General features: G+C 38.9%; 1 protein-coding gene across 1 annotated transcript in view; it reads right to left on the bottom strand.

Moving 5' to 3' along the window:
- FGD6 (FYVE, RhoGEF and PH domain containing 6) overlaps positions 1-14316 on the bottom strand; it is an 80394-nt gene that overhangs the window by 27138 nt on the left and 38940 nt on the right. The window contains exons 6-9 of the mRNA XM_075080624.1: positions 9170-9321; positions 8174-8330; positions 6901-6988; positions 1184-1234 (exon numbers count right to left, since the gene is read on the bottom strand). Coding sequence (XP_074936725.1) covers positions 1184-1234; positions 6901-6988; positions 8174-8330; positions 9170-9321 — 448 coding nt within the window. The remainder of the gene's footprint in view (positions 1-1183; positions 1235-6900; positions 6989-8173; positions 8331-9169; positions 9322-14316) is intronic.

The following is a 14316-nucleotide window of genomic DNA, read 5'->3' as shown; positions in this document are numbered from 1 at the left end:
CTGCTTTTATCTTTGATGTATGATGGGAGAGAAAAATACTGTGGAAGGTACAACTACAAAAAACACAGAAGCTGGAGAAATCACAAGAAAATGTGAAGTAAAATACATATCTAAGTTGCTCACTTTTCAAGTGGTCAATTATTTAATGTGCAGTGCAAGCATTAGTTTGTTCACAGCCATAAGAAGTGCAAGGCAAGCTTTTCTGTCTCTTAAAGAGTCATCATTTAGAATATTTTCGGCTTATATTTTCAATATACTTGAACAAATATGTCTAAATGTCCTAAGAAAATGTTTACTCATAAATTTTACAGTACTGTATCAGCGGAAAAAGCTGTAAGAAAGCAAATGTGGCTCAGTGCATTTAAGGCACTCATTTACTGCAGTCCAATCAACTGCATCTGCACAACCATCCTAAAGATAATGGGCTTGCACAAATGTCACTGAAGAGGCTGAAATAAGTGACAGGGGTTCATGCAAATGAAATGGAAACATCAACTGGGAGCATTTTTAGTACTGCTGAGGCACACACATGGAAGAAGGAAACAGTCTGAATGTGCCCTGCATTGTTACACACAAATTGAACCAGCTTAATTCCAAACTACCATGAAGCATGTAATCCTGTCCTTTTCTATCACCAACTATTGCTTCTCATTTCCTCTTATCTACTTTCCTCCCAAATGCAAGCAAACTTGTGGAAGTCACTCGTGTTTGTGCAACTTGTGACAAGTCAAACTGGAGAACTCCTCATATTAAAGATATCCCAGAGCAGCTCCTTGATCTTGTTCGCTCCTGCCATATGAACACTTGTCCTGGCACAAAGAGAGAGGAGGCCAGAAAGACTCATAGCTGGGGGAGAGCAGCTGGTAGACCAGACTGCCTACCATGAACGGTCTACAGATGCAAGGACTGTCTCCTTCAATAGCAGTGCCCAAAATATCTGCTTAAGCTGCCGGTGGAACTTCACTCTTATCTCTTGATTTCTACTCAAGAGTGAGCTGATACCACTGTCAACTCCAAACTTTGAAACACAAGTTTGCAATCTTTCAGTATCTCTGCTGAGAAACTTAGAACTAAATAGAAAAACACTTCTATTACTGACTTAGCGTTTCACATACATTTAAAATTTAGAAACATTATCCTATGTACATAAACTGTTATTTCTTTAATCTAAAGAGACATTTACCTTGAGTATCCCTATAGTCTGCAGATTCTTCTAAAAGATTCTTTAAATAATCTGTATAAAAAAATACAGAGATAGTTTTGTTAAAGAAATAAACAGCACCAGAAAGTAGTAAAACCCACCTTTTTCTGGAAATCTGCATTTCAGCAGACCTATGCCACAAAGATCTGCTACTAAATCTTTTAAATCTGTCAAAGCAATAACAAAAAGAAAACTAACATTTCCATAATGAAAGTATATCATGATATCTTGCTCAGGGAAGAGAAGGTTATTGAAGCAGTGGCCTTCTCCAAAGGCAAATGATATGTTGTACATATTATTCCAGAACAAAAAGAGCAAGTAAAAAATAAGTACATACTTGCAGTCTTCTACATTTAAGCTGATGAAAAAATTTTGAAGATTATAGATATTTGCCTGAGCACATAACTTGTTTATAGGAGCTAAGAAAAAAAGTAGTCCATTACAGGAGATCTGCTTATGATTAATATTTTTTGATAATAAAAATATTATCCCCCCCAATGTTCAAATAGCCATTTTTGGTTTTCAATTATAAATTTAGTTCCTCAACCACGAGATGGCACCCTCAATCCATTAAAGTATTGGTAATTCGAAAATCTATTTTACTTAGCTAAAATTAACTCCAAATGTATGACTATACAAGAAAACATCCCCCTCAAGTTTCCAGTCCCTGGTCGAGTGTCTAGTTCACTTAAAAGTAAAATATCCTGTCAAAGATTAATATATATCCTCAGTAAAAAGTCAACCATCTATTCTCTACAAACTACAGTTTTGATCTGCTTACAATTGAAAGAAACCAAATCAGGAACTTTCAAGTAAATATACATAATATATTGATAATATCAATAAATACTGATTTATAATTACCTTTTAAATGAGGTATTAAAATCCTGGCAGATCTGCTGAAAACTAATCATATATGCTCTAACACGTGTTCAATTTTAGCTTTGCAGTTGTACAAGTTTCATGTAGGAGTGAAATAATTCAACTCCCATATGCTTGCCCTACCCAAATTCATCCTTTTACTCAAGAAGGATCAGGAGCCAATTGTTCCTGCCTTCATAAGATGTCTTGCTTCATGCGTGCCCCTCAGAGACAGCTCAGTGTATTATAATCTTTTCCTTATGCAAAATAAAAAAAAAAAAAAAAAAAAGAGGGGGGAAATTATGAAACATGTTTCTGCAGTAAAAATGCTACAAAGAGTGAGAAATCTTGTCACGGTTAATGAAAGCTTTGAGGACAACAGAACTACAGGAAGAAAAACATTTGGCACTGAAATTTTATTTTTGGCAAAGACCTAAGGGAGGATCCAAAAGAGAGGTATGAAGAGCAGGTTGGGGTGAAGGAATAGGAACTGGCTGAGGTCTCTTGCAGGGAAGGGGGAAGGGAGTGCTGGGAGGTCTGGCTGGGCCACAGGAACACCCACAGCTTTCTGCTGTCCTCCAAGTTTTGTCTGATCATTATCAGGTGCTGGTCAACGTGTGATCCTTTAAGACAAGTCTGACATGGCACCAAAACCTCTCCCCCACTACACTCCAAAAATATTGGATCCTTCACATCCCTTAAGGTCTTGTGCTGTAGTAGCTACCAGGCATTCCAGTGCAATATTTAGGTGGACATATATTCCATTAAAAACAAAACTTATCGTACTTCTGTTTAGGTTACACTGGTATTAAGCTGATGTGAGAGGGGAAAAAAAATCAGAAGGTATTTTGAAAGGAATGGAGAAGGGTCCACATTGGTTTTAACTTGCTTTAACCTAGAGGAACTTAAGTCACACATAGAAGAGCAGCTGTCATCCCCATCCCGTCCCCTCCCACCCTGCCTGCTAATGGGTGCTCTCTCAAGTCAGAGCTGTGCCAATGCTGCCCAGGCAGAGCACTCTTGGGACTCCCCCATAAAGCAAACAAGTTAAAGCTTTACAATTGCAATGTGATCTTCACTGGGGCCAGTGAGGAGGACTCCAGTGGGAACCTCCCAGTATAAATAATAGAATAATATATATAGAATAGAATAGAATAATATAAATCATAGAATCATTTAGGTTGGAAAAAAGACCTTTAAGATCAAAATGAGTCCTTACAGCTTGTACAGAAATACCAGCATCTTAAAGCTGCCAACCACACACACACCTCTGTGGGTTGGGAACATGAGGTGAGGTGGGTATAATGCACTGAAAATGTACTGATGGCACTCTAAGAAGCAGTCCCTGGTACACGGAGACATCCAATTTAACATCCAAAGTAACTGCGCTGGAAACTTAAAAACAGAGACCCAACATGGGAACAGTTTCTTGGCATATTCATGTTTTATGACGTGTTCCCCAAAACAACACTTTACATCACTCAAATATTTTTTTGGAGGGTTATATTCTAGCATGTTAAATCCTATAATCAGTGAATAGAAGAGGGAAAATTAGAGATTTTAACATAACTGCATTAATTTTAAATCCTGTATTTAAAAAGGAAGGTGGCTTTTGCCTTACAAGACTGAAGCAGCCAATAAAACTTGCAACTGTAAAATCTTTCAAGTGATAAATACATAATTTTCATCTTAATTCTATGTATATCTGGTAAGTGGACCTCAGTTTGTAGCTAAGGCTCAGCTTCAGAACAGATATTTTTAGTCTCTTCTGTGAATACACACTGGAAATTCTGTGCTTGCAACTACTTTCTCGAGGTACTGGCTTAAACTATGCAGACAAGCTGATTTCACAGACATGAATAACGTTACAGTGAAAATTTAGCAAAAATATTCCTAGATAAAATAAATACAGGAGTCAAATATTAAGCCGGAATGGTATCTGTCTTTGCCAAAAATATTTTCCCCTCTGAAATGTGCTTTGTTGTTTAGACTGAGAAGACCTTAAGCATACCTTCAGAAAGGCAGACTTAGAAATTAAAATTCATAACTCGGCTGGATATCCCAAAACACAACAAAAATCAACACAAAAGCACACAAGTACTGTTTCTGTAATGAACAAAATTTCCTTGTGCCCTGCTCCTACCTGACAGCAGCCAGCAATTCTCTCTTGCTTCTTGCTGGGGGGGCAGCAACTATCACTTCTCCTACTAAAAATTCTCTTCTGCTTCATTAACTACTTTTTGTCTCAGGTTGTCTAATTTAATTAAGTTAAACTCAAAGCAATCGTTCCACAACACATAATTGGCCTCAAGTCTGACAACTCTACTTCCAACCTGCAAAGGAGCAGTGTGTTCAAAGGCTTATTTTTCACCCCCCTCAGCCTCCTCTCACTATACCCTAGTTAAGAATAATAAAAGACTCTCTCTCTGCAAACCTTATGTTGAGAAAAAGAGGAGAGGGGCTCATCCTATAACAATGAAGAGCCTGTTCATATTGTACAGTCTCAAGTAATCTAAAATCAGAGGTTTCTGGGAGAAGTCACCTCTCCTTCATTCCTGTTAGAAATCAGACGCCTCTAATTAACCTCCCCTAAAACCCATCCAATATTGCTGTACAGAGCTCACGCCAGTATGTGGAAAAGTGGAAGTTCACTTGCTGGACTGGAGAAGCTGTATAATTGCACAGAAATGCAGCTGAGCTGTGCCTCTCCTTGGCTGATTTATGAGTCCACCTGCTCCTTCTTTTGTTAGCACAAAAGTAACTCCACTTCAAAGCACAGCAACAATCTTGTGATGTGACCATGTAGCAGCAGGTTACCAGTACAAAGCTGTCCCACTGACACAGAACATCCTAATAGGAAGAAATCCCTGCTGACTCAGGCCTAGCAACTTCATTTCCTGGATTATTTTCGCTCCCCTGCTCTTACCCACTGCCCCCTCCTCCCTCGCCCACAGATCTCCCCGTCTTCAGCTCGGGCAGCTGCTGCATCACTGCATCTCACCACTGCAACAATAGATCCGAATGTTTCACATGTTCTCCAAAGGTTTTGCAGCACAAGTTTATCTAGAGGTTGCTCAATATTACACAGAGCTGCTGGAAGGTAACAGAACAGATGGGCTGTCCACAGAGATATGGAAGAGTGAGAATCTCAAGGACAACAGAAATCCATGGTAGATTGAACAGACTGAAAATTAAACAGATCCAAAATAACACTCCCCAGCATAATTAAATTCTTAGTCTGACCTCTTTTATTGCTCCCATAGAACAAGATAAAATTACTTTTCTAAATCGGCTGCCAGCATTGCAGTCCTGTTCCTGTCAATAGCATTTGCAGGTGTATTTAAAGCTGGGCAGCCATACCAAGGTCTGCAGACCAGGGACACCCACGGCAACCCCCGTCACCAGAGTTTTTTCATGTCTAAATCAGCCTGTCCCAGCCACAAAGGCAGTTAGTGATCACGAGGAATTCCCCTTTAACATCCGAGTTTTGTTTCAGTGAGTTCACCCCTGACATCTCTCGCTTTGCTGTGTATATTGACAACGGCATTTACTCCAACCTGATCTTCTGTTCAACATTTTTAATTAAAACCTTTGAACTTATCCAAAGCCCCACTGATTTTGGAGTGTATAACAAGCCTATACCATGCCCTAAGTCAGTATCCTTTTAAAATAAAGCAACTCCCCAAATGCCATTTTATGGTTTGATTTCATCAATTAAGTCACTAAGATTTCCCCCTACAAAGTAGTCTATTTAATAAGGGGTTTTTTCGCCTTTTTTTCAACACCTGCGACCTTAATGAGATGATTAAAATGAAAACAGTCAACATTAATAACTTGGTAACTGCTGTATAACACTTAAGCCTGTATCTCCCACAGCATCAGAAGTCTAAGTACTTGCTGGGGAAATGCCAAGAAGCTGCTACAGAGCCAAAAAAAAAAGGTCACAGAGCATTTTATTTTGCAGTTAATACATAAACAGAGGCTATTTTTAAATTGCTCATCAAGAAGCAAAGGCTTTCAAAAACAATGCCTTAAGTATTTCCAAATCCTTACAGGAGCCATCCCCCTCTTACAACAAACATATCTCAAAATAATTCACAAAGGAGGCCTCTATCATTGCCCTCCTTTTACAAAGAAGAAAGCACTGCATCATGGAGATGACTTGCTCAAGGTCACCCAAACATGCCAGTGCCAGAGCAGGGCACAGAGCCCAGATTTCCTAGTCTCAAACCAGCTCTTCCTACAATGCCCGTGTAACAAGTCTTAAGCACTTACTAGTAAACCCACACTAAAAGCATGTGTTTTGCCTTTAAAAGAAAATGGATTTTACAGACAAAACACCTGGGTGGGGAAGAAAAGGAGAAGCTCCATGCAGAAAAGTTCAGAGTTGCATAGATGTCTTTCACTTCCTTCTCCTAGCTCCAATTTTCCATACTACCTTTTTCCTTCATTAAAAAAAAAAAAGCCACCAAAAAGAAAAAAAAAACCAAACAAACCTCAAAGCAAACAGGAGCATTCCAATGCTTTAAGGAAATTATGGGCTCCTATTACCACAGAAACAAACAAAAACCACCACAGGTTTCTTGTTTTCCGAGCCCTACTGAATGTACCATCACAGAACACACCACAGTGTTGGGAATATTAGCACCTCGCTTGTGTATCTTGCTGCAATCAAAATTAACAAAGAAATCCTCTAAACCCATGCCAGGTTTTTAAAAAAGCTTCACATATCTGAAGTCAGATAAATATGCTTTACAGATTGACGCAACCGCCTGAAAACAAGTTTCCTGGGACGTGTGAAGACTGGCTTCTTAAGCCTGCAAAGAGCTTGACTGTACCTGTCAACAGGAGCCTGTATTGGGGAATCCTCTGAACTGGCTTGAGCAGATAGTGCTTGAGGGCCAGACTAGCACAGCGCGGGCTCATCTGAAAGAAATACCCAAAATAAGGAATGATTCTGTGGTAGTCAAGGGTTCCAGCAAAAGAAAATATTCCTACAAACAACTACTGATTATATTGCATAAGCTTTATCTTAACAAGGTGAGACTACCACAGTGTTTAACACCATATGGAAGACTGCAAGCAAAATTAATCATGCCTTAAAGTTATCAGTAAGCACTCATACTCTGTGGATTCAAAACAGGTGCTTTTGCTTGTGAGGAAGAGAGGTGAATTCCCAGAAATTAAGGAAACACCAGTGGCAAAGGCAACATGCTCCTTTGTAACTGCTGTCAGTGTCCATTAGGCAGAAAGGCAGAGATGACAACAGCCATCACTGCAGAAGTTTTAATTAAACCACACCTTGAAACAGGATTAAAAGATCCATGCTTCAAAAATGTTAATTGTCTTGAGTTTGCTTTCAAAATAATGTCCATCTGAAACACCAAGTCCTTAAAAAGGCCTTGTATCTTCTTCCTGTCTTTGAAGATTCTACCTCAAGCTCTTCCTTTGTCCACTCTGGATAGCCTTTCGAACCACTCATAAGCAAACACAGCAGGGATTACACAAGGCAAAGCCTGTGTAACAGGAGGTAAATTCACAGTTTATGTGAATCACGTGCTTAGAGCTTGCACCTCTTCTCTGATTTGTTTTAAGGGAGTTGTGTAAATATCAGGCAATGCTCATAGGTACAGGAATCAGCTTTCATCTGATTGCTGCATGTGCTGGGTTTGAAACTTCTAGAAATACGCAGATGAGAAAATTCACTTTTTTTATGTTTCCAACTGAAATGAAACACCATTCCCATGAGTAAGCTACTGCCCTATGATGTGGTAGAGAAATCAACCTGGTTAAAATAGGACAGTTAATCAGTGCATAGTATGATCAGGAAACAAAACTAAAAAAAAAGGCAACTAGAGTTTTTGTTACTGAGTCTTTGATATAATTTGTAGCAAGTGCTGCATCTTCTGAAAATCAAGGTGGTTCATCACATCTCACAGTGGTAGCCAAACTTCTTTCCACTTCCACCCTACTAAGTCTCAAGCCAAGACTACAGCAAAAAAAAAAACCCCAAACCCAAATAAATTGGAGGATAATCTCCAAAGTCTTAGGGAAGATCACAAATGCTGAAAAGCCACAAAATAGGATATATCTTACAAAAGACTATGGTACCTCAAAGTCTTTGACTACTGAAGCAAAACCTGCATTCTTCTTACACTGTTCATCTAATAGTGCAACATTTTTATCAAATTCTTTGATGTAAGTTGAATACATCTTTAAGTAGGGACCCTTTTTAACAAATATATCAGCAATTCTTTGATGTTCGAGCCTAGAAACAAACAAACAAAAGAGCCATTAGAGCTAAAAAGAGTGTACACCTTAACCCTACAGCAAAACATCTCTCTTTTTCATAGTAAGATGTGCTAGTTTATGATCTGACCAAAAAGCTTACAGTTCAGCAGATAGGTATCCATCTCAGTAGCTACTCTGAAAAACCCTACCAGGCACACCTCAACATATCAGTGTCAGATGATAACCACTTAATACACAGTCTGTTTAAAATGGTCTTGAACCATTTGAACGCTTCAGTACAAGCTGGATTTCTGAGGAGACAGATCTTCAAATTTCAAGACACAGCCTCCATCCCTTAACAGTAAGCACTGGGATTACAGCCTCTAACCATTTCAGTGCCTTTGTCAGTAGGCTTTGTACAGCTGATTTAGATCCACCCACCAGTGTAACTGAGAATGGACTTCAATGGGATTGTGGCTGTCAATCAGCGCTGTGTCTGGTTAGTAGATCTCATCTACCTTTAAAATGCAAACCAGTTTTCAGGACAGCCTCCTTTTCCTCTAATGAAACCAGTCCACTTAGCATGCCCATGCAGGGACCAGAACTTTCAATTAGAAGTGAAATTTTGAATAAAAAAAAGTATGATTGCTAAAAACACATATTGACAAGCCTTCTGGACCTTTCTGCATACATCTAAATGGCAAAAAGTACATCTAAATGGAAGAATATCTGCTGTACTTTTAAAGTCAATTCTGCTATTGAAGAAGGCACGTGAAACACAAACAAGAGTCAAACCGTGGTCACATGGAGTCATATAAGCCCCACAGATAAATTTCAACAACATCAAAGGAGTGGTATCCTTTTATTGATAGTCACCAGTGAGATAATCGCTCTTCCAGTTCCCTCAGGAGGTCCCGATTGAGTTCGTACAGCTGAGGTAGGTAGTACAGGATCTGATTCAGGATTCTGTCCTCAATCACTGGCTTTCCAAGCTGCCTAGAGGCATGCGCCACAGCGTCCCGGAAATCCTGCCGGAGTACAAAGAGGACAGAAACCCCCTTCCCATGAGCGAACAGCCTTCAAAGCACCAACACAGACAACAGCGTTCTCTCTGCAGACATTCCAGGCGCTGCTCCTTATTACAAAAGGCAAGGCGGGTACCATCTGGGTTATGTTTCTCTGCAGCTTCAACTTACTCCCCTGGGACTGCCTTAATCCCTTTGGTTTGAGGCTGGAGCTTTACTTTGTTGCTCCTGTATGCATAATATACAAGTTGTTCATTATTTTTATAACACGCCCTTAAGAATTGTACTGGTACTACATATGAGAAAACTAAGGGGGGAAAAAAAGCTTGTATCTGCAAGGGTGTTGGGAGCTTTGCATAACTTCTTGCTAATATTTGAGTCAGAAAGTAAAAATGTTATATCAGCTAATGCAATTTTAATATCTTATTTTTAAATCATACTAGTTTTCATAAGTCATCGACAAATCACCTTTTGGAAGATCTCCCTCTTTGACAAAAATGTATGGTCACAAAAAATTACTCTACGTAGCCGCTTTTCTATATATAGGAAAATTAACATCTAACAAAGAGATACTGTAACAACATATGGGAACCATGAGATTTCAAATGTTAACGATCAAAAACAACACTGGTACCTTCAAAACATTTACAGGGAGGAGGAAAACCCTGCTTACACTTGAAGGATCATCTTATACCATTTTCAGGCTATAACTAGCTCACAACAGGGCACAGCTGAGGCTTATTGGTCTTCATTAAACTATTTAGAATTAAAATCTGGGTCCCACACAAGCCAGTATGGCCAGGAATGTATCCATATTGAAACTCAGTATCCATTACACTGTATGGTATTTTCCCTGTTCACATGCAAACAAAATTTTCAAAAACGGTTAGCAATTTGGCATTTCAGTTGAAAAATAACACTGTCTAAACTGACAAAAAAGAAAATCCAAATTAGGTTGTGCACTGTAGTATTGTTTCTCAGTTGAATTTGGGCAACAGTGGAAAAAAGACCATCCGTAATAGCTCTTCTGAGTTGGTGGTCTGCTGAAACCTGATAATACATGCACAATCTATACATATCCTGAAAAACGTGACCAAAACCATGTTCCTAAGTACAACGAGTTATATTTTAAATGTGCATGGGGTTCACACCTGCCTTTGAAAATCTGTAGGGTCCTCAGGTTGAAAAGAGAAAATAAATTTAAAAAAAATTCAGCCCCCTTTTCCCCCCTCCCCAGGTCTACTACTACAGGTCTTACTAGCTGTCTCATCAGTCCAGCATCTGGCACTATTTAGGATCCCTCAAACTTAAGCCTCAAGTTTCCTCTGCCCTCTCTCCTCATTACATCAGCTCTGGGCAGCGTGAGCTCCAGACACACTTTCTTGCTTTGTGACCCTCTGGGTCATGAAGGCTGTGACTGGGCAGAGTTATGACAAGAAACTGAAAGGAGATACAACGCAATGGCTGTGATGGGGGAAGGCTGAGAACTAAATGCAAGGGAGTTAAAAAACAGATGGCTTTATTCATATGGAAATGTTCTGTTTTACATCCTCTGTGCAGACTAGTGACACATAGGTTAACTACCAGCTGCATCTTATGGGTTTTCCTGACCCTAGGGCATTGCTTAACACTGAAATGATACATGGAATTACAATGGCAAAAGCTCAAATGAGGCATTCTGGAGATCTTCATGCAAAATGCAGCGTCATATTATGATAATATTCTGCACCCATCCTCCCCCCAAGTCACATGCACACACAATATACTGTATGTATTTTGCTATGGAATGAAACAAGAATTTCGCCCAAACGTTATTAGGCTACTTGCATGATGAAAAGAGAAGCAGTTTTTCTGTAGCGTAATCAACAACCCAGGCTTTTCCCTGACCAAACAATAAAAGGAGAGTAGGGAGCCAGGTTTAAGCACCAGTAGATAAGACAGGAATGTCATTTGTAGTTAAGAGAATTTATCTAACTTCTAGATACAGCATTCAAAGAGTCTGCAGGATGTTTTTCCAAATACAGATTTGGAGTTTTGACTAGCTTGATCCAAAGTCTGTCACCTTCATCAGGCTTTGGATCACGCCATGAAAGACACTATCATTAAAATAGCCAACCAAAACTTTGTTTCATCACCTGCTCCGTCCCCTTCCACAACTGAGTAAACTGAGGAAGGCCTGAAGAGAGGAAATGCAGGGAAGAAAGATAAGGTGAAGCTTCCAAATGATGCAAACCAGCCTGCTAAACCACAAAAGAGCTAAACTTCAATGCTGCTTTTCTTTTTCCTTCTTGAATTATCAAGTCTTCACTACAGAAGCAGTACAATGCATTTGTGTCTGTAATCGTACAAAGATTTATTTTTAACCTGGCAGTGGGTGTGAAGTAACTGTCATGCCAAGTTCATCTTGAGATAAACTTAAGAGTTGAAGGCATAGAGCATATGCCTGAGGAGTGGGGGTAGGAAAAGTCAAACAAACGTAACAAGGTTGGAGTTAACAGTGTTTATATTTGAAGGTACCAGCCTTCTGAGAAAGTAATTTCTTATCCACAAGGCCAAAACATAGAACAGGTCTGTTTTAATTACCAAACATAAAGTATCTTACCTTAAAAAGTAAACCCCGACATTTCAACCCAAAGGGTGGAAGGTATTCAGAAAAGGACAACTTTTTATACAAGTAGGTGAATGACTTAGAAATTGCAGTAGTAGTCATTTAATGCACCAGAACCTAATTCCTTCTAAAACTAAATCAATTCACTGCTAAATAAAAACAAAATCGCTGTTGCAATTAATATATATGTCGCTCTGATATCTATATATACCTGCAAGAAGTGATTTATATTACAAACCTATTCAGCATATAGTACTATGTAACACTGCTGAAGAGCACTGCTTTCATCAGTCTGTTCAAAGACAGTCACCTGAGCTGTCTTAGAAATTTTTCTGTTGGAAGCAATGCAGCAATCCATTACAGTGATTTTTAAAGAGAGATTTTTCTAATTAAAAATAAGCCTCTCAAATATTACAATCTTACCCATTAAAAAAAACTTGCCAAGGTTTGGAATTGATGTGCTTATTTCACTGAAAAACACCATTTGCAACTCTAGACAAAAGTTTCATTTGCTGCACAGCAGAAAACAAAAGATTATGCTAGTTACATTGAATCATCCCACCTTCTTAACAGGACAATTTTTCCTTTCAGAAGGAGGGGAGGCTATTGTACACTTTCTGAAATGCTGGTTTACAGTTTCTAGTACTATATTATATTCTGGTCCAATAATAATCTTCTGACACCCTTTTTTACTGCTTAGGCAGAGGATGGCACTCATCACTGTGCCTGGAAAGCACATTCTTTCCAAACCAGGAGCAGTCTTAGCTTGTTCTAGACTAAAACAGCATCCCACTGGTACTTGTCCATAAGAAGATCTAGTTTAGACAATTTTAAAGGCTTCTGAGTACATATTGTTGCTGAATTACTGCCTGATAAAACATTCCCAACTTGAAAACGTTTAGGAAATTTTATTTATTCTATTAGTATACACTCCCCCAAGGCTGCGCAGCTTTTTAAACAACATTTGAGGAGGATACGACCATCACTGCCTTTGTTTCCTCCCACCCCTCCTTCAATGTAGCTTCCTTAAATAAGCAAAGGGCTGTGATATCAGAAATAATTCTGACCCTGTTGTGAATCATCTGTGATCAGCCCACACACTTCCCCTCTGCGAAGGCCCTGACTCACAATTCCTCTCAGTTCTTTCCACCCAGCGTGCAGCAAAATGACCTGCCCACGTCAGTCTAAGGAGCAAAGGAGCAAGTTTAGTTGTACTGACCAGACTAAACCCTCGATCAGCTGCTAACTTGGTTAAGTGCACCTTCAGGTATCTAATAGCTGAATGAAGATAATTTCAGGTGAGTGAAATTAAAACTGCTCCTAAATTTAACTGAACAAGAACGAACTATATGATCTAAATGTGTCACATATTTCACTCCTAAGGCTTCAACCAATATTCATCTTGGATCTGTTCCCCTAGATCCATCAGCAAAGCAAAAATAAGCCATAATCCCTTCTGCTGAGGTACAACTCCCAGCTAAAAACACCTGCAGATAGCTCAAATATCAGTTTAATTTAAGGGGAAAAAAATGTTTGCACTTGGACACTTTTCAAGGAGCACATACACACACACGCACAGATCCTACAAGGCAGGGAGGAGGGAAGGGGAGGAAGTTTCATGCTCTGGGGAACAGCCAGGCTGCTACAAGTGACAAACTGTAAACACGACTGCTAGGAACACAGCTAAAGACAATTTCACAAATACATTATTCAAAGTATAAATAGGCAGTCTTAACTATAGTTAGACTATTAACCATAGACTGTTAAGTTAAACTATAGCAACAATAGTTAATGAAGACCATGAGAAAATGCAGACTGTGACATTTTTCAAACATATGAGATTGCTTCTGGAAAGCTGCCAAGTAGTTCCACACCTTTTTCTCAGGTACTTAAAATCATTTATAAGCATTTAACAACATAGCATAGTTAATTTTTTACAATAATCAATGATGTGATTGTGGCACATTCCCAGAATGTTATTTCAAGGAATAGGCTGGGTGGTAGAGCAATGTTTCCTTCCAAACCAAAACTATTTCATTAGCCTTTTTAACAGGATAACTAGAGCTGCAATTTATTGTCAAATGCCTCAATCAGCAATTTTAAAGCACTTCATAGACTAAAAATTTATCAACATATTCACCACAGACTGGTCAAATATTGAAGTTTTACATCTGAAGAAAAAGGAGTCGGAAGTTGGGAGAATTTTTCACAGCCAAACAGTAAGTCAGTTGTAAGCCAGGACCAGGGGTCGGGACTTCCCTTGCTATAAAACCCATAGCTATTTTATTCTTCAATATGTACATTGCATTATTTTCCCAAATCTACTATGAATTATTTTCATAGTATTTGGCTACAATGTACAAAAAGCCTAAGTTTTTATATATATAAAA

The sequence above is a fragment of the Phalacrocorax aristotelis genome, chromosome 1 (genome assembly GCF_949628215.1).
Source record: "Phalacrocorax aristotelis chromosome 1, bGulAri2.1, whole genome shotgun sequence".
In the NCBI taxonomy this organism is placed as follows: domain Eukaryota; kingdom Metazoa; phylum Chordata; class Aves; order Suliformes; family Phalacrocoracidae; genus Phalacrocorax; species Phalacrocorax aristotelis.
The sequence above is the reverse complement of the archived record's forward strand: the minus strand, read 5'-3'. Positions and strand labels throughout refer to the sequence as shown.